The sequence below is a fragment of the Bombina bombina genome, chromosome 2 (genome assembly GCF_027579735.1).
Source record: "Bombina bombina isolate aBomBom1 chromosome 2, aBomBom1.pri, whole genome shotgun sequence".
NCBI classification, from domain to species: Eukaryota; Metazoa; Chordata; class Amphibia; order Anura; family Bombinatoridae; genus Bombina; species Bombina bombina.
The window spans coordinates 911,603,614-911,631,232 of record NC_069500.1 but is presented as its reverse complement, the minus strand read 5'-3'; the positions used below and the strand labels follow the sequence as shown (position 1 = coordinate 911,631,232).

At 37.1% G+C, this 27,619-nt stretch overlaps 1 protein-coding gene across 2 annotated transcripts in view; it reads left to right on the top strand.

The window, feature by feature from the left end:
- Positions 1-2,074: 2,074 nt before the first annotated feature.
- USO1 (USO1 vesicle transport factor) overlaps positions 2,075-27,619 on the top strand; it is a 219,247-nt gene continuing 193,702 nt past the window's right edge. Inside the window, exons 1-2 of one of the 2 annotated variants that reach the window (XM_053703305.1) lie at positions 2,075-2,350; positions 19,318-19,404. In XM_053703305.1, the coding sequence (XP_053559280.1) occupies positions 2,282-2,350; positions 19,318-19,404 (156 nt within the window). In that variant the 5' untranslated portion in view covers positions 2,075-2,281. The remainder of the gene's footprint in view (positions 2,351-19,317; positions 19,405-27,619) is intronic. The other variant, XM_053703306.1, reaches the window with a different exon arrangement.

The window sequence follows — 27,619 nt, the reverse complement described above, 5'->3', positions numbered from 1 at the left end:
GTAAACGGGAATGTGAGGAAGTAACAAGAGAGGAGATCCTGAGCTGATCGAAGGGGACGGGAGGGAAAGTATCTAGAGACAAGTTCTGAGATGTAGGGGGGAGCAGTGCAGTTGAGAGCTTTATATGTCAGGGTGAGAATTTTATGTTTAATCCTAGTTGGGTTGTTGAAGGAACTTTGAAACCTGTTGTTCCGCCTGTCCGGAGTCAGCAAGCTGGATTGCTGAGAATATCCAGAATGCGTTTATAGCACTTTTGGGTGCTAGGATAAATGTGAGTACCCTGTGTATGAGTCACTTTGTTAACATTTATCCCTCAAATTATACACACATGCGGCACTTCTTCCTTGTATCCTTTATCTAAGTGACTTTAACTATGTGTTTAACCACCTTGGAAGGGGTTAAATTCCCAATTTTACACAAGCATATTAGAGCTATTGTTATTTCTGCTTTTATTTCCCTTTAAACAAGAGATGTTGAAATAACAGATATACCACTGTACGCATACTAAACCTGTAGAAGTATGGCATGAAACATGTAAGTTTGCCATGCGAGAAGCAGAATATCTCATGGACTCAATTAGTTAGAATTAATTAGTCTTTTACTTGTCCAAAAAATAAACCCATATTAGAATAATTAATTTGCAACATTCAAGAGTCCACGAGAGATATATTTTCAAACCTGCCTCCTAGACAACTGGCTTTTAAACCGGGAGTAAAGAAAATAATGATATTATACAAATTCAATTGAAATTGGAACACTTTAGAGATACCAATATGACTGAAGCATATTACTTGTAGAATATATTTGTGTAAAAACAATTTTTAAAAAAAATAAAGTTGGTCCCATATTATCACAACTATTTGTAAGAGCATGGGAAATAGTAAAAAGTTATTGTTTCAGCGGCATACACACATATGCAATTTTGCTTTATTCTCTTGATATCCTTTATCGAAGAAGCAGCAATGACATACTGAGGGCTAGCTGAACACATTGTTTAGCCAATGACAAGGGGCATATATATACAGCCACCAATCAGCAGCTTGCATAGGGTTGCCACCTCAGCCATGTTTTTCTGAACACTTATGAGTTACACATGAATAGTGCAGGGTCACTATTTGTGTGCTGTCCAGGTACGCAATTCATATTGCCCTCTGCACACCCTGCAATATGTGCAATTTATAAGTGTCCAGGAAAACATGACCAAGGTGCAGACATCCCAACCTGCAAAAACTAATTTCAGGGAGATGGCTTCACCCGCTTCTGCGCCGCCATCCCCCCCTCCCCCTCCCAGTTATATATTGCACACCTTGAAACCCTAAATAAGATAGAGACATATCATTAAAATAGCTTCCCACTAAAGTCACATTAAAAAAGTAGCTTTATTGCACAACCACATACAACAAACCTATTTTCCAGTGATCGTATGGTTGTTGGTATTTATGTTTTATTTGATTAAAATCAGTGGTGGCTTTTTGGTTACTGATGCATGCTTTGAGGGTTCTATAACGTCCCAGCAACTAAAGGCATTTCTTAAAGAAACACTTTTCCGGATTTGGGCCACATTGGATCATGGTACTTGGAGTTTCAGGGAGATTGCATTCCATTTGCTGGCATCAGGGAGCCGCTATTACAATCAGGGAGACTCTCTGAACTTCAGGGAGTTGGGATGTCTGAAGGTGTCAACCCTATGCTAGCACCCAGCTACAGAGCCTACCTAGGTATGCTTTCCCACAAATGATAGCAAGAGAACGAAGCAAAATTGTATGCTCTATAAATCAAGAAAGGAAAAAAATGGTTTTCATGTCCCTTTAAATCAATTTGTTTTGCTTTTTCAGATCTCCGTTTAGAACACGGGCGTGCTGAAGTCTTCTTTAAATGACAAAGGCTTTGGTTATTACAGATTGATCCCTGCTAATGTGTGTTTTACATTTGTGCGGAGCGGAGATCTATTAGTCAATAAAAAAAATAGAAAGCTGACAGCCTGACATCCCAATATCACATGACCAGCTCCTCTGCTCTGACACGTCACCGCCACGTCTCCCGCGCATGCTCACAAGCCCACCACCAGTTCCGGTGACCGTGTTATTACACCCAGTAGCCGCACGTCATCTCTATCTTACCCTGAGTTTATACACACAGTGTGCACCTCCCCCAGCTTACGTCTCCTCCCTTTCACCTTTCACCCCGCCGCGTCTCCCCTGGAACTAGCGGCCTCTCCGGTTCCCCTTAACAGTCACCTTAAATCCGGGGTCCCCAGAAAAACAACAACACACCAGCAAACATGAATTTTCTACGAGGGGTTATGGGAGGCCAACAGACCCCCGGGGCACAGCCTTCCGGTGCCGAAACAGTGAGTGACAGTAGCTTGTTGTGTGATTGGCTATGTGTTCTATTGTAATGTATTGTTAGTATTAGTTACATAATTCTATCACTTACTATGCAGTGCACTCATGTTTCGGATGTATGAGGGTTTGACAGATAAAAGAGAACCAGGACTCAGCTTCCTAATGTTTTTAATATACAAATATTTTTATATGAATCCATTATTTGGCTGTTTAAAATTGGTTGCTGGCTCTTCTGGCTCATATTTATTTGTCATCAAGGTATATAAAGCATTGAATTAAAAACATGCACTATCTATCTATCATCTCATCATCTCTGTATAATAACTAGTTTTTTTGAGAAGGGTTCATTCTATACTATACAAGTATATATTTTGCCTCTATTCAGTAATATGGAAGATACAGTGTTTTAGAAATAAATCACAGTAAATTAGAACTAATTGAAATGGTGGGTGTATGTACCATTTCTAATTCAATTTTCTTTAAATCTCTGAAAAAGTCAGACTTTATGTTTAAAACTATATATTTATTCCAAACTTTTATGTTTAGTTTCTAATTTTCTAAATATTGTTTTGACTATTTTTTTTTATGATACATCACGTGACATACCAAATTTACATTTGACCTGGTTCTTCCATATAGATGTTGTTCTTGAGTGTGTGATACATATATTCATTTTGCTTGTGTGTATGTATATATTCTTTCTCTCTTTCTCTCTTTCTCTCTTCTCTCTCTCTTCTCTCTTTCTCTCTTCTCTCTCTCTTCTCTCTCCTCTCTCTCTTCTCTCTCTCTTCTCTCTCTCTTCTCTCTCTCTCTTCTCTCTCTCTTCTCTCTCTCTCTTCTCTCTCTCTCTTCTCTCTCTCTCTTCTCTCTCTCTCTTCTCTCTCTCTCTTCTCTCTCTCTCTTCTCTCTCTCTCTTCTCTCTCTCTCTCTTCTCTCTCTCTCGTCTCTCTCTCTCTCTCTCTCTCTCTCTCTCTCTCTCTCTCTCTCTCTCTTTTTCTCTCTTTCTCTCTCTTTCTCTCTCTTTCTCTCTCTTTTCTCTCTCTCTTTTCTCTCTCTCTTTTCTCTCTCTCTTTTCTTTCTCTCTTTTCTTTCTCTCTTTTCTTTCTCTCTTTTCTTTCTCTCTTTTCTTTCTCTCTTTTCTTTCTCTCTTTTCTTTCTCTCTTTTCTTTCTCTCTTTTCTTTCTCTCTTTTCTTTCTCTCTTTTCTTTCTCTCTTTTCTTTCTCTCTTTTCTTTCTCTCTTTTCTTTCTCTCTTTTCTTTCTCTCTTTTCTTTCTCTCTTTTCTTTCTCTCTTTTCTTTCTCTCTTTTCTTTCTCTCTTTTCTTTCTCTCTTTTCTTTCTCTCTTTTCTTTCTCTCTTTTCTTTCTCTCTTTTCTTTCTCTCTTTTCTTTCTCTCTTTTCTTTCTCTCTTTTCTTTCTCTCTTTTCTTTCTCTCTTTTCTTTCTCTCTTTTCTTTCTCTCTTCTCTCTTCTCTCTTCTCTCTTCTCTCTCTCTCTCTCTCTCTCTCCACCAGCATATGTCAAAAAAGCACAAGAATATACTAGCACATTTAGTTGCTTTTGTATGATAGATTAAAATGCATATTTTGTATATTTGTTGGTACTTTGTTCTTTCCTGCTTGATCTCTGTTTCCATCCTACCCTTAAAGGGATAGTCTAGTCAAAAATAAACGTCCATGATTCAGACAGAGCATGCAATTTTTTTGGTTCAGCACCTGGATAGAGCTTGCTAATTGGATGGCTACATTTAGACACAAATCAGCAAGCGCTATCCAGATTCTGAACCAAAAATGGGCTGGCTTCTAAGCTTACATTCCAGCTTTTTAAAATAAAGATATCAAGAGAACGAAGAAAAATTGATAATAGGAGTAAATTAGAAAATTGCTTAAAATTGCATCCTCTTTCTGAAAAATAAAAGTTTAATTTTTACTATACTATCCCTTTAATGTCAATTTTCTCTACTAAGAATGATGAAATTATTTGCTTTTATGTATACAATTCAAATCGCCACTCTTTTTTTCCAGAAAAAATGTGAAATAAATAATATACTTTTATTACCAAATTTCTTCAGTTTTATGGACCAGCTCCTCCCACCCCCAACTTCCTGATTTTCTTCCATGTTACGTATACAGCGGTTCCAACCGCTGTTTACATAGAGGCAATGCACGCTCCCGGCTATTGGCACATCCGCGCATGCGTTACCCGACAATTTAGTTGTATAGTAACATAGTATTCAATGAATGTATATTCATTGAATACTATCGTTGAAGTAACTACAGCAGCGATTCCTCCGTAGATTTGCAACTCCTATACTTTCAAAGATCTTTATTTGTAAGTATGATCTTCAATTTGGCAAGCAAATATTATGTTCCTCAAAATGTTATCACTAGATATATATCTATATATCATTTGCCAACAATCGCAAAAATTGTAAACTAAGTGCACTATGTAAAGTGCCGCAATTATTTATTTATAAAATATTTTACCAGGAAGGATACATTTGAGATTTCTCTCATTTTCAAGTATGTCCTGGGTCCACAAAATATTGCATTGATACAATAGGGCACAATAAAATTCAAAAACTATAATAATTCACAATATATGCAAAAATTTAACATAGAACAGGTAGGAAATATACAATCAACCATGACAGGTGCATTCTGTTTTGAGATATGTAGAGAGGGATATCTTAAAGGATATTAGGCTTGGGGAAGGTTTGAAAGTGTGCGGGAGGTCATTCCATAACTGTGGTGCTCTGTAGGAAAAGGAGGATCGAGCTGCTTTCTTTTTGTATTGAGGCAAGCTAAATAATGTGCTGGTACTGGATCGGAGGTTATAGGAGGTGGGAATAGCCGGGTAGAGCATTTTGCTCAGGTAGGGTGGGAGCTTCCCAGAAAGGCTCTTAAACACAAGGCAGGAAAGATGGAGGGTGCGTCTGGATTCCAGTGTCAGCCAGTTTAGTTCTTTTAGCATGTCGTAATGTATAAGATACTTATATATTTTTTTCTTTTTAATAATAGTGATAGTAATGGTAAAATAATAGTAAAAGTTTAGGAATAAATGACTAAGTCCCAAAAACTTTAAAAAGCGCATGCGCGAAATGTGAACGTGCGTCAGAGATCTTGTTAGAACAGATTTCTAACGCAAGCACATTACGGAGGCGTGACGTATAGAAAAGGTTCTTGAGAAAGGCTCTGCTGCAGGGCCGAAACGCGTAGAGATTTGTGAGGCTTCATTAGTACCAGGACATTTGGCTTTTGGGGTAAGTTTGATTACCATTAGACTTTATCCTATAGGCCCTTTATGTGAGGATTTTTTCTGTTTTTGCTTTCAGGTCCATGTTGTAAAGACTAGGATTCTGGATCAGGACAGCTCCTAAGGATATTGTTTTTAATCTCTTCCACAGTTTCCCCAGTTTGGATTATTTCCAAATGGATTAATCTCTTGGACTTTTTACAGAATCTGTATTTTCTAATATTTTGTGCATTTTAAATTGTGTTTTTAATTTTCTAGTAATTCATTGACATATTTGTAAGTTATTTCCAGCCACATTGCAATTCGTTTTAGCCTATATTGAAAACAAGAATATAGCCACTACATTGTGTTTTGGCCTTTTGATTTGTCTTTTTCATAGCTCACTATATGAGATTCTTCTCTTATTAGGAGTCTGTATTATGGCCGATTGTAAAATTGATTAGAATTCCTTCACTATTGTGACATAATACATCACATAGCTTTTTAAGCTAAAACACTATCCCAATCCACTTTTTTGACAAACCGGTTTTGCCTTTTATTTTTTCATTTTTTCATTTTTTTGACTATTTGAATATTTTTGGAATTTTTTCTACCACTTTTTGTTTGGTATCATTTTTTGATCACAGTTTTCCACGTCAGCACTATAATCACTGATTCACTATCTTGTCACATTATATGTACTATATGTCGTGTAACTAAGCTAAGTTAATTTACTATTGTGATCAAGCACAGTATGTTTTGATTTCTTATTGTGATTAAGCACAGTATTTGTTTTAATCTCTATATCTGTCACAACCAGAAGAGAAACTGATTCAATTAAGCCAAGATCCTCTAACAAGGGTCCAAATAACTTGTTCCAATCAATGGTCGTATTCATTTTTATATTTTAATATTTTTATTTATATTGAGATGGTGTAATAAATTAATGTATTTTTAATCAAAGTGTGATTCCTGTTTATACCTAAGCCCTAGGCGCTCCTATTTATCTTCCACTACGTATAGAAAAGGGGTTTGGTCCCCCCAGAGGGGGGGGAATTCAATTATTGGTTGACATGATCGAACCTACAATGTAAATCGATATTCCAAGATGGGGGGGCAGAGGATGGAAAGTACGATCTCAGGGATATAAACAAAAAATACTCGGTAATTACTGATTTATTAAAAAAATCATGAATTAAAGTTCAGGTATTTTAGCATCAATTTTAATGCTGTGTTTACCATGCAGAGTGACTTTACATTCACTTTAAAGGGATAGGAAAGTCAAAATTAAACTTGCATGATTTAGATAGAGCATGTGATTTTAAGACACTTATAAATTCACTTCTATTTTCAAATGTGCTTTGTTCTCTTGGTATCACTTTTTGAAAAAGAAAACGCACATATCCTTCACTAGTGGAAGCTAGCTGCTGATTGGTGTTTGCACACATTTGTCTCTTGTGATTGGCTAAGGAAAGGACAACAAGACAATGAAGCAAATTTGATAATAGAAGTAAATTGGAAATTTGTTTAAAATTGTATGTTCTATCCAAATCATCAAAGAAAAAAAAATGGGGTTTCCTGTATTTTTAATCTATTTGTATTTTCCCCCAGAAACTACCCCCATTTTTTCTCCCTCATACTACCTTATTTTATATATGCTATCCAAATTGACCCATGACCTGCTACTTTTTAAAGAATTATTCTGTGACTTTCTCAAACCCCTTGAATTCTGTATGTATTATAATCTTTTTCCACAACTCATTACCCAAAGGCTATTAATTTGGGTGGATCCTAGTATGAGCTGCCTGCATAACAGAAACTATTAACTCATTTGCTTAACATTGAAGTGATGATAATTTTTGCATTTTCAGACCATATATTTTTTTAAAACATTTATATGTTTGTATTAGTCGCTAACTATTTATGTTAATATATCATCTATTTGTTGATAAAATTAAAAACTTGCGGATCCTGTCCGGCATTATTATGCTCCGCCCCTTCTACTTCCTTGTATTGCCACTGTGATTTGATAGTGGTTCCACCTGCTCTCTAATTATGCATGATGTGATGATGATCTTTGCCAAATTTATCGCGCATGCTCTGTGCAACCCCTCTGGCTGTAATGTAAACGAGTCGCGAGAGAAGAAGCATGACGTAGCTAACGCATGCGCAAAATATCCTTCTTTTTTTTTTTTTTGGATTGAAACATGCCAAAATGCCATGAATTGGATTGGACAAGAGCAAAACGTTCCAAAAAAAAAAAAAAGGTCTTTATGACAGGGCTGCCGGCGGATACCATAGAAAAGTAGCTGTATTGTATAAATTGCTACAGTAAGTTTAAACATTGTGTGTTTTCATGAATTAAACTATTATTTTTTAGTTTTACATTGAATGTCAAATATTAGATCCTTTGACTTTACCATCACTTTAATGTTGATTTTTCCCTTCTGATTCTGCACATTGTCTAAGGAATAATTGAGATTGTGGGAAAAACGTAGATCAGTTTGAAGTCACATGTCTTAGAAGAAGCCCCTATCCCCATCAATCAAGGAGAATTAATGTAAAAAAATATTCTTGTTTAATGCTATCAAATGAACTTCTGGGTAACCACTGCTGTGTTGAAAACTCCATTGTGGGGTTGCAAATCTTTGTTTCTGATAGCCTGAAAGTCTGTTAGTAATTTATATCATAATTCAGATCTGCAGGAAGCTAAACTGCTGTCAAAATGTTTAATAATAATTGTGGTCCAAAAGATAATAGATAGGACTATCTTGAGAACTGATTGAGTCTTCAATCACTCTTGGAAACTTATAATAGGACACTGCTGTCTTGTTATTTGTGTAAGTATCATTACACATTGTTTTTAAAAAGTTTCTAGAAAATTAAGAAACTCTGGAGAGGTTGTCTGACCTCCAGCATGTATGGAGGCAACATTGATACCACTGGGTTCCATCTTCCCTGCACATATTGTGCCTGGCAAGTTTATCCCCAACCTAGTTTGTTGGAAATTGTCTTCATCTGTATCCACAGGAGTTCTATAAATGGAAGGCTTCTGCTGAGTTTGCAAATCTGAAGCCAACAATCAAGATGCTGTTTGAAATGAAATTGAAAAGGAATCAGTTTGAAATGAGTGGAATAGCCTCCTAGAAATATTGTGTTCCTGCTGCAACCTAGATGTATTGCACACAACTTGCCATTGGCATTTGAAAGTAGCCATCTCCACAATCTATCTAAACCAGAAGAGCTTTGACAGGAATCTGTTCATAAAAGAAGTGACATCATTTGAATGATTTTTTTAATAAAAAATGTTTTTAGGGATAGTAAATTCTGGACGCCCATCCAAGACCCATCTTTTTTTTAACTAGAAAAAGATGAGAATAAAATCTCTCTCTGTGCTGGGAAAGATGGATTTTTAAATCACCTTTGCATCTTGCAAGTAATTGATGTAGTTCAAACTAATGTCTGAATGCGTTGGCAGTGGTGACTGTACAAAGCATAACCTCTAGGACAGTGATTTTTAACCTTTTTTTTGCCGTGGCACACTTTTTTACATTAAAAAATCCTGTGGCACACCACCATCCCAAAATTTAAAAAAAATCACACATTGTATCCTAATACAGCATATATATATATATATATATATATATATATATATATACACATACACACAAACACACACATACTGTTTGTATTGTGCTGTTATGCCATGCCTCCTACAAACTACCCCTGCACTGGGAGTAAAAAACAAGCAAAGTTTAAAAAATATGTCACACTGTTGTCAGTCTGCCGTGGCACACCTGAGAATCTCTGATGGCGCACTGGTTGAAAAACACTGCTCTAGGATATATATCTGTCTTTTAATCGGAAATAGATTGTACCCAAAAGTCTCTGAAATGGGATTGACAAGCAATACAATGTTTGGTTATGTGCACCATCTTTGTGTAGAGTTTGCAACTCTGAAAACAAAATATTTCCTTAAAGGGACTAGTCAAATCTCTTGGTATGGTTTGTTGAAAGCTTAACCTAGGTAGGCTCATATTCTAATTTCTAAGCCCTTGAAGGCCATCTCTTATCTCAGTGCATTTTGACAGTTTTTTACAGCAAGACCACACTAGTTCATGTGTGTAATATAGCTAACACTGTGCTCACTCCCATGGAGTTATTTATGAGTCAGCACTGATTGTCTAAAATGCAATTCTGTCAAAAGAACTGAGATAAGGGGCAGTCTGCAAAGGCTTGGATACAAGGTAATCACAGAGGTAAAAAAAAGTATATTAATATAATCGTGTTGGTTATGCAAAACTGGGGAATGGGTAATTCAGGGATTATCTATCTTTTGAAAGAATAAAAATTCTGGAGCAGACTGTCCCTTTAAAGGGCCATAATAGTAAAAAAAAAAAATATATTAAATTCTCAAATTTGTCTGATTCATCTGTGACCTGTAAATATTGCCTCATTGGGGCTCAGCAAATTTGTTCAAAATCTGGGAGCGAGCTTATAAATTTAGGAGCCAGAAACTTTTGGCCCCTTACTATGTGTGTATGTATTTATTTATTACCCACACATCAGGGGTCAAGTCTAGTGGGAACGCATGGGAATGGACAGAGAACAGAAAAGCCTCAGTAAACACTGCTGCTGCTGGTGGGAGGAGCTAAAACATAGTCTGGTTAGAGGGATAGTGAGATCCTTTAGTAATGGGCAGTAACACTTCCTTCAATACACTAAATGCAAGCCTGTCAGAGGTCCTGCTTTGTGATCATCCCACAGTGTGTGGCTTGCTCTGGGGTTATTTAGCTCCCCTCAGCAGAAATATGACTATTGCACTTTAAGTGGGTGAAACTCCTGTGATAGAGGATGAGTCTGGAGTTGCTGTCAGACAGGGAGGTCTCAGCCCGCCCTGGAAAGGAAGGAGGGTGTGAGGAACTAAAGCTAAGCTTGCTATGCACCAAAGTATGGATACCCTGGATCTTGACAATAAACAGGCGTTCACTAGTTTAGTTATTTTAAAGTTGTTGTTTTTTTGGTTCAGTGTTTCACCAAAGAAATAATTTTTTCATCAAGCAGGGGAGAGGTATGTCCTTCCAGCCTCCTGCTTTCTATGCGATTAGAAGTCCTTTTTAGTTTTTCCAGAGCTAGCTCTGATGAGGTTTGCAAGGGAAATACATGTGTACACAAAAAAGGAAAATAGGCCTTACAATTAAATGTATTTGTGAAACATCTTGAATAAGATTCTCTGCAGAACGCTGGCCTGTGCAAGATAATGTCTTTTCTGCAGATTCAACCTTACCAGTTTCATTCCAAAGAGCAAGGTGGCCTGTTTTTGTTTTTTAGGATACTGTGCCCTCATGCTTCCTCTGCCAGTGTCACTTGCTTCACATTTACTTGGTATACGTGTTAATGGTAAAAGAAAATGACATTCAGATGCCTTGTGACCATAATTTTACTTTAAATCACATTATCATTGTTTTTTACTGTAACGTGAGTGCACACACAAACCTTATCAAGATCATGATATCAGATGTTTACATTACAGAGCCTTACACATCCTGAGAGCCAGGGAGTAACACCTCCTAAAATGTTACTAAGGCTTTTATCCTTTTGGATTATTCAACATTATCTATTCAGCCCTTGGTTTTAACTTGCTTTCATTAACCAGATTGTATATACATATAAATACAGTTTGTGTGTATGTGTATAATTCAATATTCATTGTGATGTAGTTGAAGACTTGGTGAGTTCCCACACTTCTTTTTGTATGACGTGACCCCTGACACACACATATATATACATTGTATAATAACCCAATACAAGTTGGGTTTGTATTTTGCAGCTGCAAGGCCTAGAAAGAATCCGTCTGCACCAAGGTAAATTTTAGGTGCTTCTAGTGGCTGCCAGCAAGGGGAAGTGGGGCACCCCAAAGTGTCTTGGCGACTCTGAACCAGGGTGCCAGGACTGAATTTTAAGGCGTAAGTGGTTCCTTGGTGCTTGGGTTTTTTCTAGCCCTGGCCTGGGTGACAAAAAATATTGTTGTTTACACTTGGTCCTATCCCCTCTCCAAGCTGTCCAATTTTACAGATACAAATATTCTGAAATCTAAACATTTGCTAGCATCAATCAGTTTGGATAAAGGGTTTTGTATTTTTCTCCTTTCCAAAAAGCTTGTTATTTTGGCTTTATTGGAATTTAAATTGCCATGAATTGATCTATGAACTTACTTTGGGCCATTTGTTCATTAGTCATATAATTCAGATAGAGTTTATTATACAATGTTCCATAGTTTAATTTACTTTAAACCAGCTGTTAGTTGTTGAATTTTTCAGCCTTATATCCTATACTCAGCTGTCGCAGAGGTCCACAATAGATATTTATAAGTGCATTCTTAGCATTCTTACAATATGATCTTGAGTTGAGAAATGTCATCTATAAATTTACCAGGCAAGGGCTAATGAGAAATTGAAGTAAAACCGTAAGAAATATTAGGCTTTTTCAGTCTTTATTTTTTTATTTGAATCTGTATTTAAAATTCTGTAATTTTCTAGAGTTTTTTTTTTTTAGTTTTTTTAACACTAGTATTAAAGTATGTTTAACCCAGCAAATGGCTTTAATACATAGATAGACCTGCACAGAGCTGCAATACAGGATACCAACAGTAGAGCAACATATATAGGTAGCCACCAATCACAGCCTGAGTCAAGTGGCACTAATCCAAAAATAACATGCTCTAATGAAATAGAACATTTTATTGTACCATTTGAATACCAAATAAAAAGTTACAATGTTCTGTAAACTTGTTTCCCCCTTAAAGGGATATAAAGGTCAAAATTGAAATGTTCATTGGTGCATCTCAATTTGAAATATACTGTACACATTTTATCAATATAATTCCTTTTAGCAAAAATGCTTCTAGTAAAAGTTATTGTTTTTCTGCAGCATATGCACATATACTATGAAGGCCTGTGCACCTTTTTAAACACCACACCTTCCCAGAGAGCTGGCACTGGTTTGCATTGATTCTTAATACGTAATTTCTGTCATACAAGCCAATGCTGACTCTCAGTAGGTTTGGTTTGAATACTGGTGCACAGGCTCTCGCAGGATATGTGCGTATGCTGCAGAAAACCAGTAATAACTTTTACTAGAAGCATTTTTGCTAATGGATGTATATTTTAAAAATGTGCATTTTTCGAATGGGCATGCACCAATGCAAATTTCATTTTTGACCTTTCTATCCATTTAAAGAGATGATAATAACTTATAACTTTTACTTGAAAAGTAAACCCAAAACATGTATTTCATGATACAGAAACAGCATTCAATTCTAAATAACTTTATAATTTAGTTCGATTATCAAACTTGCTTTGTTCTTTTGGTATCCTTTGTTGATGCATTTAACGTTCAGATCATCCAAAGCTTACAATATTTTTACAATGCATCTTATTTCTCCTTCATCGTGCTAGGGAGATGGCACGCACGCACGTTCGCACACACTCTTTGATATGTTGCTGGGGAAACAGCATGCTTACATGCTAGGACTGGAGCATTAAATGTTTTATAACATGCACTCAATGGTAACCGCATTATCATATTGCTAACCAGAGTGTTGCAGTGTTCATCCTAACAGTTGAGGGGTTAATTGCTCTTTATTTTCACTACATGTCCTATAGTCAGGTTGAAAAATAACAAGTAGTTAAAGACCAATTGTGTGCAGTGCCCTCAGTCAAACGTCATTACCTATTTAGAATAAGCTATGTTGATTGGTGGACGGGTGTGATCTAAGGTAATGTTTGCTCTGCCCTTCTATAATGGTGGTCCTGCATTGAGCTGCATAATTGAAAATAAACATTTCAGTATTTATCTCACCCACCCCCATGGACAACAGGCAAGGACAGCTATTTCAGATAATAAAATAAAGTTAAAGCAGTTATGTGTAATCAGTTTTATACACTCCATCAGGTACTATGGATCATTGGAACAATTAAATGGTTAAATGTTTTACAGTACAATAAACTTTTAATGTCATGTAGGTAAGTAACTTTTTCTATCCTGACTAGCAATTTTTTTTTCTTTGATGTACATGCAAACTCCCCCCCCCCTTCAAGTCCTACAGTTTAAAGGGACATTAAACACTACATAATGCTAGATAGAATAATGCATTCAAAGAAAAGATTATTTTGGAAATAACATGATGTATTTTTTAAAGTTTCATTAGTTGTTTAAATATTGACAAAATAAGTGTAAAGTTTTAGTGTCTATAAAACAATGGGAGCTGCCATGTTGTAACTTAGGTCACCTTCTCTACTGTGGCCAATTAGAGACAGTTATAAATAGGTCACTAGAGTGTTCAGCCAATGGCTGTGTGGAATATAATGTTACTTTGCACTTCATTTTCTGACGGGAACTGAAACCACAATTTCACAATGGAATTACAGTAAAAGGGGACAAAATAAATAAAGAAAGTAATATAATGCAAAGTTTTATTTATATATGAGTTATTTTATTTTAACATCTCAAAGTGTCCCCTTAAATGACGGCTATTTGTTTGTGAATGTAACCATAGTTTGTTTAACCAGTGTCATGCTTTTGTATTTTGGTGCCTTGAGTTAAATGTACATGAAACCCAAAAAATTTCTTTCATGATTCAAGTAGAGAATACAATTTTAAACAACTTTCTAATTTACTTCTAATATCTAATCTGTTTCATTCTCGTTGAAGCAGCAGCAGCAGCAATGCACTACTAATTTCTAACTGAACACATGGGTGAGCCAATCACATTCTATCTATCATATATATATATATATATATATATATATATATATATATATATATATATCTATCTCAATCAGTGAGGTCAGAGGCTGGTGAGGCACTAGATCTGATACGCCGGAGAAACACATGTACAGAGGACCGCAAGTACTCCCAACAGGGCAGGTTTAGATGATAGCTGAACCAGTGCACAAGTGACATAATCAGGTGATGGGTGAGAGCAAGTTAGTAACCACTGAGTTACTGATCAGCTGATTACTTCACCTGTGCACTGATATAGCTATAATGAAAACCTGGCCTGTTGGGGGTACTTGAGGACCATTGTTGAGAAACACTGCACTAAAGCACCAGCTCATCGGAAATGTATTGATTACCTGGAGAATAAAGCACACACACTCTGCTCACTGACACCCACACACACTCTTCTCACATACACACTCACACAATTCTGTGGCACAGTGCCAGTTACTAAGCAATTAGAATGATCCACAATCTCTTCTCTACTCACTACTGTATTGTAAAAATAGAAATAATTTACCATACAAATTTTACACAAAGGACAAGTTATCAATACTGCCAACACAGCTGCTGCTGCAATATGGTGTTCAAGAAATGCACGTGCACATCCCACTTAGGTATGCTCTTCAACAAAGGACACCAAAGGATACCAAAAGAATGAAGTACATAATAATAAAAGTAAAATAGAAAGTTTATTTTTTTTTTGTGTGCAATTTCTATCTGAATGATGGAAATGTAATTATGACTTTCATGTTCCATTCAAAAACTAATTTGATTTGCTGACATGGGGCCAGTAACAGTTGATGCTAATTCTCAAAATATAAATAACTAGAAAAGTCTATTAAAATAGCATTCTCTACCTCAATCATGAAAGTTTAATTTTAAATGTCTCCCTTTGACTATGTGTTTAACCAGTTACTTTACAGTGGCATTATTTCTAAAAAACATTTAACTGCAATAATTACATATATTTTTTAAATGACTCATTATCTCCTTTTTATTAATATACACTTGTATAAAAGGAGCACATATTAAAAACACAATGCAACAGCTTTCAATTGATTTGTGAATTACAAGTTAACAGCAGACTTTAAATAAATGGAGACACAGAGAAAAAATAAAAATAGATACTGCATCCTCTGACTGAACAGACATAACATATATGGAGTTTGTACCTAATTAAATCAAATAACCATGAAAAAGGGAGGCTTAGCAATATTCAATGTCAAAAACTTTAATTTAAATAATGTGGACACTGCAAACTTAACTTCAAACTCTGGGTTTTAAATTATGGATTTAAATTTGAATTGACCCTTTGACTTCCTGTCAGTATTGGGTTATGCTCATTTACTGTCCCCCCTGTTAATGAGCTGTATCTGAACACAATTTGTGAATCACAAGAGATGTAGAATACTACTTTACTCTTCTGCTTGGTGTCATCTGTTCTTAGGTTACCTCAGCTTCCAGTTGTGTAACATGACCCTGCTCACTGCATCCTCCTGATTAATCTATATATCCTTCACTTGCTAGGAGGCATCAAGAGGAGTGCCTCCTATTGGTCCCAATTTTTGCTGCCAATATATTGAAAGAACACAGGTGGCGCTGCAGCACAGCTTTTCCTTTGACCCATGTACTGCAATGGAGAGAAGCGTTCCTGTACCTGCCTCTCCATAGCATTACATGGGGGGGGAAATATTTTTCTGCTAGATAGAATGATGCAGTCAAAGAAAAGATGAGTCTGAGAATAACATGTAGATGTATTTTTTAAAGTTTCATTAGTTGTTTAAATAGTCACAAAATTAGTGTAGTTTTATTGTCTATTAAACAATGGGAGCTGCCATGTTGTAACTTAGGTTACCTTATCTGCTGTGACCAGTTAGGGACAGTTATAAATATGTCACTAGAGTGTGTAGCCACTGCACTTCCATTTCTAACAGGAACTGAAAAGCTCACAATTTCAGAATGGAATTACAGGAAAAGGGGGCAAAATAAATAACGAAAATATATTGTAAAGTTTATATAGTATGTGTATATATATATATATATATATATATATATATATATATATTGTATGTAACAATTAGCCTGTGGCCCAGCACTCCAACCAAGGTGGTGTGTAGTAGACCTGGGTGCAATCCTCAAAGTGTAGCTATGTAGATCCGTATCAAGAAGGGCACTCTCAGGATTTGTAAATTCAAATACAATGACTTTATTCGTACATCCACACAGAATAGTCGGCGTTTCGGCTCCTATCCGAGCCTTCATCAGGACATATTACATCTGAAATACAAACATACACAACAAATATAATAGACATTCACGTGAATGTCTATTATATTTGTTGTGTATGTTTGTATTTCAGATGTAATATGTCCTGATGAAGGCTCGGATAGGAGCCGAAACGTCGACTATTCTGTGTTGATGTACGAATAAAGTCATTGTATTTGAATTTACAAATCCTGAGAGTGCCCTTCTTGATACGGATTAGAGCTGCAACAACTAATCGCCATAATCGATAATAATCGATTATGAAAATAGTTGTCAACGAATCTCATAATCGATTAATCGATTAGTTGGTTTGCAATTAGTTGATCTGTGCACAACACCAGCTGCTTCACTCCAATGAGCTCCTGCACATGATATTGTGTTTTATGGTTATGTCCTTAGCCTAAAGGACGTCTACAGACGTCTACTTTTCACTTTTTCAGGACAGTATACGTTTACAACTACCCCTGGCTTATGTGCAACCCAGATATAATAGTCATCATTTGGATTGTTTATATTAAATCTAGTTATTTGGAACTATGCTTTTCATGATATAGTGCCAAGCTTGTTGTTTACACCTTGCCCCTAGATTGATGGGAGTTATTTAAATTGATGTGCACTATTATTTGTTTGCACAATTATTAGCGTATTGCTTGCTATTGCTGATTATATGTAGTGTATAAATAAATGTGTAAGGCTTTGTCCTGTTATTGATATACAGTCCTTAGCGCTTTTGATTTTGTTTTTTTATTGTTTTTTTATATTTTTAATACATTGTGATAATATGTACAAGATTCAACCTTTATAAGTATATATTTGTTATTTTTAGAGCGGACTAGATATTTCCCCTAACCTTATAGCTGGTTATTTACCATTGCATATAGATATTCAAGATATTTTTATGTTAGAATGAAGTCAAGGGTTACTTTACTGAGAGGCCCCTTGCCAAGGTAGAAAAACACTTAGCATTGGTGAAGAGCTAACAAAGATAAATATCCCACTTTGGTGAAATTGGCAAAACCCTACTTATACACCTAAACAGCCTTTTCTCTGCTGCAGGAAATATAGCTGCAAACAGAGAACCAGCCTTAGCCAGAAGCATGTGGACATGTTGAGATTTTTGCATTTCAATGCAAAGTTTCTGAAAGAGTAAATAACAGAATGTTATTAACAGTGATAGTCTAACTCTTTCTAGTTCTACCTCTTTTCAAACAGTTTGTGGTTTTGTTTTGATTATAAAACTGTGCTCTGCTGCTTAAAAATTGAAGAAACAGTTGTGTTAAAGTAAAGTTTTAGTCTGAAGTTTATATTTGTAACACTCATTATGTGGATTTTATTTAAAACATAGAAAACTATTATTGATTCTCTTTTTATCCGATTAGTCGATTAATCGAAAAAATAATCGGCCGATTAATCGATTATGAAAATAATCGTTAGTTGCAGCCCTAATACGGATATATATATATACACACACACACATACATACATACATACATACATACATATACACACACACACACACACACACACATACATACATACATACATACATACATACATACATACATACATACATACACACACAATTTCTATTACCATCTCAAAGTCAAAGAATCAAAGAAAGAAATGGGGGGGGCTTCGTGTTTATTTTAACTGCACTCTGTTAATTTCAGACTATTTACTAATTGATCATTTTATTTGTTGTTGTAACATTAGTTGTAACATTTGGGACATATTGTGGGAAGGATGGGGAAGGGATTTATAGTTAATTTAATGTAAAACATAGTCGCTTATCTACCCTAATATAGGGCAATACAGGACACAGTCCCTAAATAGAGGCTCTTATATTTACCCAATATCGTTGATTTTTCCCCTCCTCCTCATATGTTATAAACTACCAAAAATTAGCAACATTGAAGTACTTTATACAAGTTACAGTTACAGAGTTGTGTTTTTAACTATTTTTCTGGCACGCTAGATACAATTTCTATTTCTGCTGCCTTTTCTAACTATAACTAGTAAAAGTTCAATGTTAAGTGGAAAAATATAAACTTTATGTATAAAAAGAGCATACTTTTCCCTATTCTCTTAATAGGGTTTTTCTTTAATTTAAATGTTGTAATATGCTCTAAGCACACTCTCAGCCAGTTACCTCCTTCTATAATATAGACAACAAGGTCAACTGGGAGCAAATAACATTTTTGCCTTTTCCAGCAAATCTGGGATCGCCTCCCTTTGTTTTGTTACCAAATGGCTCCTTAGCTTAGATGCCTTCTTTTTCAAATAGAGATAGCAAGAGAACGAAGAAAAATTGATAATATCAGTAAATTAGAAAGTTGCTTAAAATTGCATGCTCTATCTGAATCACGAAAGAATAAATTTGGGTACAGTGTCCCTTTTAACATTGCACAAGCAGCTTCTCAAGACCTGGGGAAATAATTCAACAATGCTCCAATACACTGGGTTACAAGTTATCCATTCATCCAGTCGTGTCTGCATGTGTCTATACAAAATACTCTGATAGATGCTAAGAAAATGTCCGTTAATAAAGGAACAGTTTTGTCCACTTATGCAGAAATAGGAATTATTCTATTGTTCACATGTCTAAAACAAAATATAAATGGTTTGATTCACTTGGTTTTATGTGTTCTCTGTTGCATAAAAAATAAACTTTACATAATGTTTTTTCTTCAGATTCAGAAGCTCTGTGACAGAGTGGCCTCATCAACTCTACTTGATGACCGCCGGGATGCAGTGCGAGCCCTCAAATCCTTATCAAAGGTTTGTGATATTTTTTTGTCATTGTTGAAATTCTATATTTATATAGCTTCTTCCATACACAAAACTTGCCAGTTGCATTATAACTGCAAACAGTTAGTTGTAGGTAAGTACAAGCTGTAAAAACTGAATGTAAAGTTATTTGCAATAAGCACATTGTAAATTATGTATGGTTTAGATAAATTACTCAAGCTACTGAAATGCTTAAAGGGACATGAAACCTAAATTTTTTCTTTCATGATTCACATAGAGAATACAATTTTAAATAATATTCCAATTGACTTCTAATATTTAATTTCCTTCGTTCGTCAAATATCCTATGTTGAAGAAATAGCAATGCATATGGGTGAGCCAATCACACAAGGCATCTATGTGCAGTAACCAATCAGCAGCTACTGAGCCTATTTTGATATGCTTTTCAACAAAGGATATCAAGAAAATTAAGCAAATTAAATAATAGAAGTAAATTTGAAAGTTGATTAAAATTGCATTCTCTTTATAAATCATGAAAGAAAAAAAATGGGGTTTTATGTCCCTTTAACCCTTTCAGTGCTAATGACGGCTCTGAGCCGTCACAGAGTCTCACACTCTGGTGCTAATGACGGCTCAGAGCCGTCATGAGCACTCTCCCACCTTGAGGGAGATCTGGGGGCTCCTTACTTCTCCTACCCTGTAGAGTGACAGGCATCGCCGGGGCTTCATGTGATGCGCAGTGACGTCACGCGCAATTACGTGATGACGTCACCGCGCAACTTTATTTATACTCAACAATGTTAAGTATAGGAGGAGGGGGCATGCTGCTTAGAAGCCTGTATCTCAGACATCTAAGCAGCTACAGACCCCCAAGACCCACTGTTGGAAAGGTAATCGCCTAACCTTTCCAACAGTTGTAAGTCTTGGGAGTCTGTTAAAAAAAAAAAAAAATCCAAAAAAAAAATAAAAAAAATATTAGCACCCAGGTGGGAAATGGCTTAGCAGCCAAATGGTTAATTAAATAAGATATGAGGTACCACCAGGTTGGATTATATTCTTACTAACCAATTACTGACTCTAAGATTTCTCCTATGATATAGTCTGATCTGACCATTCAGCTGAGATGAGTAGCATAAAATGTCCTGACACAGACGACTCAGGTCAGTTTCTTTACATGACCTCATTCTCCTAGAGAAATTAAAAACAACTCTGAAAGAATTTTTTTTTAGTTGTCCCCTGGTAAAGATCCATTTATATCGTGGGAAGCTCATAAGTGTTATATGCAGGAAGATTTAATCAAGCATAAGGCATATCTTAGAAAACGGGAAAGACAAAAATATTATGCCCTGACACATACTTTATCTATATTAGAATTTGATCATAAACAAAATCCCACGGATTTCTGTCTTTGATAAAATGCAAATCACTTATCACAAGATAACAATTATTATTTAGGCCATGAAAGTCAAAATTAAACAGAATTTTTTTTAATGGAACAGGGCTGTTAAGATGTTGGTTAGAGCATTGAGTCGTAAGAAGCTGAAGTCTTTTGTCCATGAAATCAGAGTTTTCCCCCCCCGGTAAAACCCATGAAAACAACCTCTGAAATTACAGAACAATTTAAATAATTTTGTTCCAAATTATGCCATCTCCCAACAGATACCACCCTTGACTAACAGATCTATCATATTAATGCTAGTATCCCGTGTGACAGCTGACACACTTTATTCAGTTATCATTCCCTCCTTATAAATATATAGTTGTCCCCCTGGCATCAGAAACCTAGATCCTGGGTGGGGAGGAGGATACATTCATTCAGAATGACTATTTTGTCTCACATTTTGTATCTCTTCAAAAACCTCCAAATTCCCCATACAACTTTTTATGTTTATAATTTGCAAAACACTTTAAATGTTTTTATTCTAAAGTATTGTTTCCCTCTAATAGCTAAAAATACCAGTGTTCTTCCCAAGATTGCACCACTGCCTTACAAAAAATTAAATTAATTTTAAATTAAAATTAGCTCATTTTTAAATTATTCCTTATTGCGCAAATTATTTAAATACATTTATGTTAAATGATGCAATTAATTTGTGCTTTGGATAGCAGAAAATGTTATAATTTTGCAAAGTATTACACTGTCCCCAACCGTCTGGGGACATTTTCCATAAAGAAAACTAAATACCATATATAGACCTAGATTCTTGGAAGGTTTAGGGGTTCCAAATATTACATACTATTGGTATGTTTCTTTCTAGACTGCAGGAGGAGTTTACCTCTTTCCTTATAGCTGTCTTGGGACACCATAATTAAGAAGCACACACTATATTTCTTTTGTGCCTTTTCCTCTTATGCCTTTGCTTTATTATCCAGACTTTGTAGTGGGAGAGTCACAGCACTTCACTTAACCGATATTCACAGGTTAATCCGCTGCTGTAATACTCTTAAGGGTGGTAATGTGAAGTCTAAAGTAGAATTGGGAGAGATAGGGTTGATGGGATTTAAAGGGACATGCTGGGTAAAACTACAGTACTATGGTATTGCGTTTACTCCTGAGCCTGCAACTGTCTTCAAAGTCATTCTCTTTTTTTAATCCCTTACAAGTATTGGTGAAACTCTGCATCTTCACACTGGGCGCCGCCATCTTGTAGCTTATCTTTGTTATTTAACTTTTAAACTGTGCAAAAATGTAATACTTGTGCTCTCTATTATGTGTGGTAAACTGAAGTGCAAGGTACAGCTGTCAAAAAGCCGGTAACATCACAGATCTGTGAAAGTGCACTGCTTCTGTCACAATATGTAACAATACGTGTGCTACAAGATGGTGGCGCCTAGTATAAAATGCAGAGCTTTACCAACTATGTAATGAGATAAAATAAGAGAACAGCTTTAAAGAGAACTGCAGGTACAGGAGGGAAAACAGTAGCATGTAAAGTATTAACCATGCTACTGTAGTTGTACCCAACTGTTTAATGTCCCTTTTTAAATTGTGGTTTAGATCCATTCAGCTGCAGCACTTTTTATCTTCTTCTAGGGAAATTGCCAAATTGGGCGATCCCTCTGTTTTTCTACTCGAGTCCTAAGAGTTATGTTTTCTGTTAGCTGCAAGTTAAAGGACCAGTCAACACAGTAGATTTGCATAATCAAAAATGCAAGGCAACAAGACAATGCAATGGCACTTAGTCTGAACTTCAAATGAGTAATAGATTTTTTTTCTGACAATTTTAAAAGTTGTCTTTTTCCACTTCCCCTGTACCATGTGACAGCCATCAGCCAATCACAAATGCATACACGTACCATGTGACAGCCATCAGCCATTCACAAATGCATACACACTTATTCTTGCACATGCTCAGTAGGAGCAGGTGACTCAAAAAGGTTTAAATATAAAAGACTGTGCACATTTAGTTAATAGAAGTAAATTGGAAAGTTAATTAAAATGGCATGCTCTATCTGAATAATGAAAGTTTCATTTTGATTGAGTGTCCCTTTAATATTAGTTCATCATTGCCGTCCCCTCCCTTCTTATGTCATGGTATAGGAGGGAGAATTGGAAACCCTTCTGCCAGACAAGGAAAGAGATTGCTTTTGAAAAATGTTGCCACATCTCTTACCTCCATGAGTATTGTAGGAACACATACAAAATGATTGACCTAACTCCACATAGACTAGCCAAAAACCAACACTTGTATGTGCCTGCAGCTACAGATTTTCCCTTTTCAAAATCTTAGTTGATAGTGCTAAAAAGTTGATTCCTAGATATTGGAAACAGGTGGAGGAAACAGGTCTCAACCACATTGTTCTTGCAAAGAGATTACTTACACAGAAATGACAAGATTATCTCTTGTGTTTATATGGGAAGAATATGTTAATGGTGTGAAGGGTTTTTTTTTTGTATATGTCTGGTTATATCTCAGCATTTTCCTGTACTGATTACTTGTAAAACTGTATGAGTACAAGTGCTGTCTTTTCTTTAGATATCTCTTGAACATGAAAATGTTACTACACTATTCTCCCCTGCTGGCTCTGCTAGAATTTCATATAGTTTTTGTTTAATCACTCTTATAATACCTGATATTTCTGTTTGCACTTTAAATGTTAACATTGTCATATTGTTATATGAAAATACACTGTGCAAAATTTTTCAATAAATGGAAAAACAAATGAGACACTGAGCGACGGGGCTTGGCGGGGAATTTTTCAAAGTGTACATTCCCAAAAATGTAAAAGGACAGTCTACACCAGAACTTTTATTGTTTAAAAAGATAGATAATCCCTTTATTGCCCATTCCCCAGTTTTGCACCAACACAGGTATATTTATATATGTTTTACATCTGTGATTACCTTGTATCTAAGCCTCTGCAGACTGCCCCCTTATCTCAGTGCTTTTGGCAGACATGCAGTTTAGCCAATCAGTGCAGACTCCTAAATAACTCCACGGTAATGAGCACAATTTTATCTATATGACACACATGAACTAGTACTGTCTAACTGTGAAAACCTTTCAAAATGCTCTGAGAAAAGAGGGAGTTTTCAACGGTTTAGAAATCAGTTTGAGCCTACCTAGGTTTAGCTTTTCAAAAATAACACCAAGGGAACAAAGCAAATTTAATGATAAAAGTAAAATAGAAAGTTGTTTAAAATTGCATGCCTATCTGACTCATGAAAGTTTAATTTTGACTAGACTGTCCCTTTTAATTTATTGTTGTTGTACCCAAAACATATTTTGAAAATGCTTTGGGTTTTGTATTAAAAACCGTATTTCTTTGTGTTGTAAAACCAACTCATTCTTGCCGGGTTTGATTAATTATCTGCATTAATTTTCTTCAATTTTAAATGGACAGTAAAGACAAAATTAAAGTGGTACTAAACCCAATTTTTCTTCATAAATGGAAAGAGTCCATAGCGGCATTCATTACTTTTGGGAATTCAGAACCTGGCTACCAGGAGGAGGCAAAAACACCCCAGCCAAAGGCTTAAATACCTCTCCCACTTCCCCCGTCCCCTAGTCATTCTTTGCCTTTCATCCCAGGAGGTTGGCAGAGAAGTGTCAGAAGTTTTTTCGATAGTCTCTTATTGAGGATAGTACTCCTTGGAATTGGACTGGAGTTTTAATTAGTTCTGTCAGCCTCTCAGTGAGAGCATGGATGAGAGTACAGAGATGCAGGCAGGGAGGGTCTTCCTGCAAAACCATCCCAACTCAGATTAACAACTCCACAAGCAATCAGTGTTGACGAGTTTCGCTGCCTGCTTTCTTCTCTCAAGTCCATGGCAGAAGCCACGCTACTATCTGTCACACTTGAAGGGCCGTGTTCCTGTTCCACGGCATAGATTCCGATAAGATAGTTTCATTTTACTTTCCACATGGATGTCTTGTAATTACAACAGTTTATCCGAGAGGTTATAACCTCGCGGAAATAACTTAAATACAGGGTCTCAGTGAGGCTTCTTTTGTATCTTGGAATCAAGGGTTAATATCTCCTGAGGGGGGTTATTGAACAGGGTTTTTTTTTAATCATGTTTGTTATATGATTCTGTCTGCTACTGTGTAGTGATACATGGGCTCATGGCTTTTCTGGAACACAATGGCCTATTGCAAGCGATGCAGCCTTTACGGTAGGGTGCTCTTTTTCATGGACTGCTAGGTACACCTTGTGACCATGCGTGGTCACGTTCTGGCTCTCCATTTCTGCATTCCTGACTGTGTGGCGACAGAGAAATTCTGTTTCACTGGTGTCTGGTTCATAGGAGGGGGTGAGTGCCCCAGCCATTGGGGGTGTAAGGTGCCATTTACATTATTGGTTCAATTTTTATCAATATCCCAGTTATGAAGGATTCTGATTTTTTGGAGATGGATGTCTCTAAATCTACTTCTTGCGAAGAATATGAATTGGTCCGGGTGACCAAGTTATATTCCGAATGCCGTTTTGGAGTGCTCCATTCCTTGGGATTGGGAAACCAGGGGCCCGCTGAGCCATCTGCCTCTGGGGATTCTGCTTCCCGCGAGGCGGGTTCCCTACAACCAACTCTTACTACGCATGCCGGTAACCCAAACGCGGCTTATCCTTCTCTGGAGGGTGGCTCGTTTCCTCCGGAGGTTTCGACATGGATCCGCATGGCCATATCTTTGGCGCTGGCGCATTTACATCTCCCAGGAGTGTGTTTAAGATATTGTCCGTCTTCCGTTAACCAGGGCTCGTCAGGCGTGGGATTGCCTGGTCCAGTTTAGCCCTCTGGGGGAGTGACTGTCCCTGAGGCTTCAGGGGGTCAACCTTCGGGACCAGGGTCTTCGTTTTGCCTTTTGTTATAGACTGGCGTCTTGTCTATGGGCATGGAGGATTGTGTTCGGTCCTCATTAGCCTTTCAATCTAGTTGTTCGGGACTCCGTTGAGATCCACTATGACATACTCTGTTGGTTCCGACTCAGCATCTAGAGTGTTTCCTTCCCGTTGTGGGTTAGATGTTGAAGGATTTAGGTCCTTCGTGCAGCCAGTTCCTGGCGGTCTTGCCTTTCAAGGTTCTTTGGGATTGTCCTTTTAGGACTTATTCCTTCATGAGGTCTCTTCCTTAGAGTCGAGACTGTTTGGACTTCGTCCGTCCGTATTTTTTCTTGCCAGAAGTTGAGGGCCGTGTGGCTATTTTCTGCTTCCGGGAGTTTGTCGTTCCATATTAGGGATGATAGACTGTTGTCTCCTCTTTTCCTAGCTTTCACTTAGGGGATGTTCCGCCAGGATTCGGGATGCTCGGCATTCTTCGTCCTTGGGGTGGTCCTCCAGAAGGATAATCTGAGACGATTATGGAGACTAGTCTTTTTCTACTCTTTCTTCGGGTGATCTCTGCTCTTGTAATTATTTCCCTTAGTTTTGGACTGCGTGTGTGTGGTACTTGGTGCCTTTGGGCTCTAGAGTAGTTTGCATGACTACGGCCTAGCACCTTGTTGGTGGGGAGTTGGCCTTCTGTTAGGGGCATTCTCTTCCCTTTGGGCTGGGAATTTATGAGTGAGTCATGTGTCCGTTTCTCCGGGCTAGCCCAGATATCATCCCCTGTGAGGTCTGAATCTTTAGACGGGGTATCTTGTGCTCCCTGGAGGTGTCGTTCGTTTTAAGACGGCTCTGTATCCCAGTTCTTGGGTTTTTATATCGGATCCTTATGGACTTTTGATCCTGTGGACTGGTTCAGGACAACCTAATTTTCAATGGGGACTGAGTGTGCTCCCTTTTACTGTGAGTTTTTCTCTGTTGTATACAACAGTGGTGATCTGGATGATTCTTCATTCTTGTGGACAAGGGTGCCATTTCTAATCTATGCCCTCGCCTTTGGGGGGGTAGATTGCCACCTTCAGCAGGAGGGTCTCCTCTCTTTGGAGGATCATGGTCCTGCCTTGTGTGCAGGAGGAGCGGGGCCTAGTTGGGTTCCACTGCCTGTGGCATAGTGGGTATTCCTCCTGCCTGGGATTTGAGAGACTAGGGTTCATTCCTGCCTCATCGCCGTTAACGCTTGAGTTAGCGTGGCATTCTCATACTTTGGTTCGGGTGTTTAGGCTTCGCTCAAAGCACTTGTTCTTGGAGCAAGCGCTTTTTATTTAGGAGAGGCAGCAGTCTGCTGCTCTGTGGGGTGGGGCGGGGTGGTTTTTGTTTCCCCTGTCTATCAGACATGCCTGTCGCTTGGGCTGATCCGGTGTTTGGAGCAGGATCTGAGATTGGTTGCTCTGCAAATTTTGTCCTTGGGTCATCGAGGTTTGACGAGCCGTCCTTGGGGGGGCTCTGCTTCTTTTCCACGTTTAGGATTGTGTGGGAAGGACTGGTGGCGTCAGCTGGTTTGCTGGATGCCTAACAAGTTGTAGGTTAGGATTTGAACCTAACCTCATCTGCCTCCACTTGCCTGCATATATTCAAATTTCTAGATTCATTCAGCTGAGTCTTGATAAAGGCCTATCACGGGCCGAAACGCGTTGACCGATTGGTAAGCCTAATTCCATTACCTCTTCTATTTTTAAACGTTATTGCGCTATGTTGTTTTTATTCACTTTTTAGGTTGAGATTGCCCGTTTTGCCACTAACTGAACTCGGAGTGATCAGGAAATCCACACACTGCACTTTTAGAAATCTCAAAGTTGCTAGTACCCTGCTCATCACGTTTGTGTTATCTGAGTCTTTTTGGTCATTTGTATTTTTTCATTTTTTCACTATTTGGATTTTTTCACATCGATATAACACAGCTTTCCCAAGTGTATATATGACCAAT